The sequence below is a fragment of the Hipposideros armiger genome, unplaced genomic scaffold (assembly GCF_001890085.2).
Source record: "Hipposideros armiger isolate ML-2016 unplaced genomic scaffold, ASM189008v1 scaffold_1311, whole genome shotgun sequence".
Taxonomy (NCBI): domain Eukaryota; kingdom Metazoa; phylum Chordata; class Mammalia; order Chiroptera; family Hipposideridae; genus Hipposideros; species Hipposideros armiger.
In genome coordinates, this window is record NW_017732661.1 from 251,111 (window position 1) to 257,110 (window position 6,000).

At 40.0% G+C, this 6,000-nt stretch overlaps 1 protein-coding gene across 1 annotated transcript in view; it reads right to left on the minus strand.

Moving 5' to 3' along the window:
- Window positions 1–5,468, minus strand: part of SYNDIG1 (synapse differentiation inducing 1) — a 54,075-nt gene extending 48,607 nt beyond the window's left edge. Inside the window, exon 1 of the mRNA XM_019633429.1 lies at window positions 5,361–5,468. Coding sequence (XP_019488974.1) covers window positions 5,361–5,468 — 108 coding nt within the window. The remainder of the gene's footprint in view (window positions 1–5,360) is intronic.
- Between the last annotated feature and the right edge of the window lie 532 nt (window positions 5,469–6,000).

Genomic DNA, 6,000 nt, shown 5'->3' on the forward strand with positions numbered 1-6,000 from the left:
TTTTTGATCACAACAAAAAGTTTCCATGTCACACATCACTTCTGGTATGGCAATTTCTGTCAAATAAAAACATTATGGTGTGTCCTCTTCCACGTATTCACCGGATGTAGCACCATGTGACTTCTGGGTCTTCCCCAAAGTCAAAATGACCATAAAAGGTAAACATTTTTTAATTGATTCTGGACATCGAGGCAGCCATGACAGTGCAACTGAAGACACTCATGAAAGAGGACTTCCAGAACTGCTTCAGAAAGTGACAAGAATGATGGGACAAGTTGTGTTCAAAGTGAAGAGAAGTATTTGGAGGGGGATTAATGGCAATGTGTCTTTTACTGTAATAATTTCTTTTTTAATTTAAACATTCACCATATGTTTTGATCACACCTCATACTTTAAATTGATTAGTTTTCTTTTGGGGATTAAACATTGCATCCTTTTTTTTCCTACTTTGCTTTAATGGAAACACTGTAAGCATTATGGGAAAAAATACTGAATTCACTTTTTTCATGACACATGAAAAATTCATTTTACATTGTAATGTGGTATTTCATCCAGTTTGTCCTCTTCATGTTTCCACAGAGAAGCTTCTTAGTGGCATTTTGGTATCACACACCTTCCCAGAGAGGCATAGCATATCAAACATCTCAAAGAGATATGCCTGAGCTAAACAGGTTAAAAGTGGCTTCCAGAAAAAAGCATGGACACTGTGCAAAGACAGGGCAACTGAGTGTCCACTGCCAGAGTCACATAGCAAAGGACTCTTGGGGGAATCTGGCAGAGGATGGCTCACAAGTGCCCATAGTAATGCTACCCATAGGTTGCCTAACCTCAGGAGCTCAGAGAAGAATAATGGGCCAACGTTTAGACTAACAAGGGTGAAGAGGAATGGGCTGGGAATCAAAGGAGCCTTCTCAGGAATAACGGGCAAGTCTGGGGAATGTTACATCCATCCATCCACAATCATCCATCTAGCCAACAGTCTCTGAGCTTCTAGTAAGTGCCAGGAATTATTCTAGATGCTGTGGAGTGATACAGGTAAACTCCACAGTTCTCCTTTATTTGAGACCAATAGGCATCTATAATTGAGTTTTTTCAGAAAGGCAACCTTTGGTTTGGAAAATATTCTAATTCTTACAAACTATACAGCCCACTTGGGCTACCGGTGCTTTCAGATGTGTCTGGCTATAGTCCATGGGCCAAGGGGCTAAGAGAGACTAGACTGGGCAGATGGTTTCTGGAATCACCTAAACACCAGATTCTCCCTGTTCCGTGTTTCAGGCAGTTGGCTTTTCTTTTTGTAGTGATGGAAGATGCAGATTCGAGATCTCACATCACACAGGGGTTGCTGGCTTTGATACAAGCCTGAAACTTTGAGAGGACAGAGGAGACATCAAGCAAGTCAGATGGGGGATCCACATTCTACCCATTCTGGAGCAAGAAAGACACAATTTTCACTCAAGCCAAGAGGTTCTGGTATACTGGGTGGAGGACAGGGCTAGATAGCATCTGGGGACTAGAGATGGCCACTAGGGAAAGAGCCACAGTAGGGAGCTGGAGAGAGGCAGAGCCATTCCTGATAGGCACAAAGCCCTCTCAGAGCTGACAGTTTGTAGAGAAGGGAGATGTTCCCAGGTTGAGATCCGTGGGGAGAAGTATACAGAAAGGAGTGCAGGCAGCCTCAGTCTGCTTCATATATTTAGATCATTTCTGGATTATCCATTTTTTGGCTCACTTCAAAAGGGATCCAGAATGACTAGGATGGCACAAAGAGTAGAATACTGTCCTACCAGGAAGAATGGTGACATCAAGAGTGTTATGCCCAGAACCTGGCACCCTTAGGTGGGAGAGTGAAGGGGTGAGAGTTGTCTTAACATGTGAAGAGCCATCCTTAGAAGCAGGCAGGCATGGATCCCTGGGCTTCTAAAAGGGGCGAGTGTTGGAGATTGCATCCAAATCTACTCAGAACAGGCTCAGGAGTTCATACAATAAGATGTTCAAAAGCAGTTGCTCTTGGTTAAGATTGTGGCATATACAAATGACTTAGACTGGTGGTTCTTAAATCAGAATCACCTGCAGGCCTTTAAGAAAAATACTGACCCCAGATATTTTTATTTAATTTGTTGGGGTGTGGCCTCCACATCACTGTGTTTAAAAAAGAGAACTAAGGAGGAACAGATGACAGCTGAGGATAGGGGTTCCGGACTGAGCACAGACCCAAGGACAGAATAGGTGTTGTATGGGCTACCTACTGCCTTTTGGTTGCTCCAACTTTTATTCTACCTCTTTCTATTTTACAGTCTACAGAGTAAGATCTTTCTGGCTAAAACAACCTTGAGATTTCTTTTCAAATAAAATATCAATAGCATGTCATTCATAACATTTTTCACATTCTTCTTGTTCTTTATTTGGAATCTTTGTTTTTGAAAATACAATCTGTTCTTGTGTTTCAAAATGGTGCCAATATTGCTTGGGAGAAGTTTAACATGTGCTGCTCATCAGCAGTACCCAAGACAGAAAGATATTGGGATGCTACTGAAACTGACCATGTGCCAGCGGGCCTGAGTTCCACTTCTGTTTTTTGCATTTGATACAAGTGACTTTTTAAAGCACTTTACTAAACAAAGTCAAGGTTATATAAAGTTTTCACAGAGAAGACTCTCAAGCTACTTGGTTTCATTTCCATTAAATGGAGCTTTCTCATAGATTCATTTATACATCAATAAATTAATCAACACAAGTGTTAATTATGTGCCTACTCTGTGGAGCTCTAGGCTAAACACTGGAGGCCTATCTAGGAGTTTATGCCTCTGATCCTCACTCTAGAGGCTGTAACTCACTCACCTACAGCCCTTGTGGGAAAAGTGGTCTTCAGACCATCAGGGCATAACTCAGATTTCAGGTCCTGAGGGCCAGGTTCTCCTCTGTGGCACTTTGCCTGAAACCCTCACCCCTTCCTTGACTTTCCTCCTCATCTTTCTTCTTCCACTGACTGGCTGATCTTACCCAGGAGAATTTCTGAGTGAATCACTTGCTCATTAATCCTCATTGATGTCTGCTTCTGGGAAACTCAACCTAAGATGATTGTCTCAAACAAGAAAAAAAAATGGAGTAAACAAACATATAAACAATGGTGCTGAAACTGTGACCTGGATGCTAGCAAGAAAGTAGGCAAGTGAAGGGCAAGGGAAAGAACAGTCCAGGCATAAGGAATTGCTGAAAAGGCCCATGTGGTGGTTGAGACATTGAAGGAGGCTACTGAGACTGCAGAATGGGGGCGAGGAAGCAAAAGGCATGGAAGCAGTAGGAGAGGGGACTGCTCATTGTGTTCCCTGAAGGTCACCAACCGGGAGTCTGCATTGTATTTAACTCTGAGTGATCAGCTACCTAATGATATTTTAAAAGGGATAAAAGCAAAAATACTGGAAGAGGAGACTGAACAATCGACTCATCTATTCAAAGGTTTGATTTTTCCTCTGTTTTCCAGAAGAAACATGAGAGTAATGTTCCATACAATCTACCATATCCAGATTTCACCCAGCATAGGCAAGTACAGTAGTGGATGGTTTGCTGATGAAATGACTATCTTCTGATATTTGATCTCAAGTTGCAGAAGGCCCACTCCATTTCATCCTGGCTCCCTCCACCACCAAGCCTCCCTAAAACACCCCTGTTGTCTCTGTTAAATCATTTTTGTGTCTATATTTTGAAGTCTAAACCTGCATGGATAATGTCTTATGTAAGGTTGTAAGATTCCAAGCAATGTATTCTGTTTCTAACTATACTCCTTTAACTCTGAGATATGTTATCTGCCTTCACATATTCTATTTGTTTTATGATTACACAGACTTCCCTCATATCCCTTGGTATTTCTCACCTTTACAAACATGAGATTTATAATTATTTGTCTTCTAACATATGGCAGCACTACAGATTGGCTTACTTTTTGCTTATAGGTACTTTTGAGGTACAATGTGAAACTTACTGAAGCCTCAGATTAACTGTACAAAGGAGACATTTTTCAATTAACACTGCTGTACAATGGCATGCACCTCTTTTTTTTGTAGATTTTTAAAGACTGGAAAGGGGCTATTTTTCCTAACACAGTCTAGCATTTCTCTGGTGACAGGTTCATGACACACAATGCAGTTCTCATTATCTAGAAGGAAAACATAATTTCTTGTGGGATATTCAGCCAGCTACAATTTCTATGACAGCCAAGGTAGTATTATCCCACTTCCTTCCACTTATAATGAAAATACAACCCTCATTATAGATCAGCCTGGATAAGAATCACTCAGCACACTTTCCACAGTAAAGGCTTCTTTCTTACCTCCTTCTATTCCTGTCTCCTCCAAATGAATAGAAGCACCAGCTGTACACCATCATACCAGGATCCATAAAAATAGAAGTGTTTGTTCTTCATCCATGTGGACATCTCCCTCACCCTTCTAATGATTTGAACAGGTACAGCTCCTTGAACAAACAAAATGCTTCTTATATGAAAATCTAACTTAAAAATCCCAGTATACTGAGAGTCAGTAGAGCTGCACCTTCTCTCACATATTATAGTTTCTTTCTACATATGAGAGTTCATCATGCATCCAAAACTACATGTTGTTGTTGTTGTGTGATTTTTTTCTTCTGTTTTTAGGAAACACTGTGAAATGGTTTTTGCTAGAAAAAAATGAAAAATATTGGTAAAAATAAAAGTTGGGCTAATCTGGAACTTTAATAGCTTGGTGCAACAGTAATTGCAGTTTCAGACCGTGAATTTTAAATTATTATAACTAGGCTCAATCACATCTTTATTAATCAAAATAGGAACCATTACAATCAAGAAATAAGTTTGTTTATTCCTGTAGCATAAAAATCCATGCTTTGGGATTTCGACGAACTCTTGGAAAGCATTTTCTGCATCCTGCTGGTTGTGGAAGCATTTTCCCTGCAAAAAGTTGTTGAGATGCTTGAAGAAGTGGTAGTCAGTTGAGCCCTTTCTGTTGACCAATGCCAGCTGCAGGTGTTGCAGGTTTTAGTGCATCTCATCAATTTGCTGAGCATACTTCTCCCGGTTTTGCCAGGATTCAGAAAGCTGTAGTGGATCAGACCAGCAGAGGAACACCAAACAGTGATCATGACTATTTTCTGGTGCAAGTTTGGCTTTGGGAAGTGCTTTGGGGATTTTTCTAGGCCCAACCCACTGAGCTGGTTGTCATATAAAATCTACTTTTCATCGCATATCACAATCCAATCAAGAAATGGTCCGTTGTTGTTGCATAAAATAAGAGAAGACGACACTTCAAAATGACGATTTTTTAAATTTGTGGTCCGCTCATGAGGCATCCACTTATCCAGCATTTTACCTTTCCAATTTGCTTCAAATGCCGAATGACTGTAAAATGGTTGATGTTGATTTCTTCGGCAACTTCTCGTGTAGTTGCAAGAAGATCAGCTTTGATGATTGCTCTCATTTTGTTGTTGTCAACTTCCGATGGCCCACCACTACACTCCTCATCGTCAAGGCTCTCATTTCCTTTGCAAAACTTCTTGAACCTCCACTGTACTGTACATTCATTGGCAGTTCCTGGGCCAAATGCATTGTTGATGTTGTAAGTTGTTTCCACTTCTTTATGACCCATTTTGAACTCGAATAAGAAAATCACTCGAATTTGCTTTTTGTCTAACATCATTTCCATTGTCTAAAATACATATAAAATAAACAGCAAGTAACAAGTCATTAGCAAAAAAACAAAGTGATAAATGCACATTAAAATGATGTATAACATAACCACATTTATTTAAGAATGTATTCCAATATCAAAGGCAAATTTTAACAATGTAAAAACCACAATTGCTTTTGTGCCCAGTAGCATGATTAAAAGACAGCTGAACTGTACTGTAATATGAGGACTATGCTTCTCATTACCCCTTTAAAACAAAACATTTTCATCACCAACACCTTGAATTCAAAGCATGTGTGTCTTTTAACAAATTTTATGTATA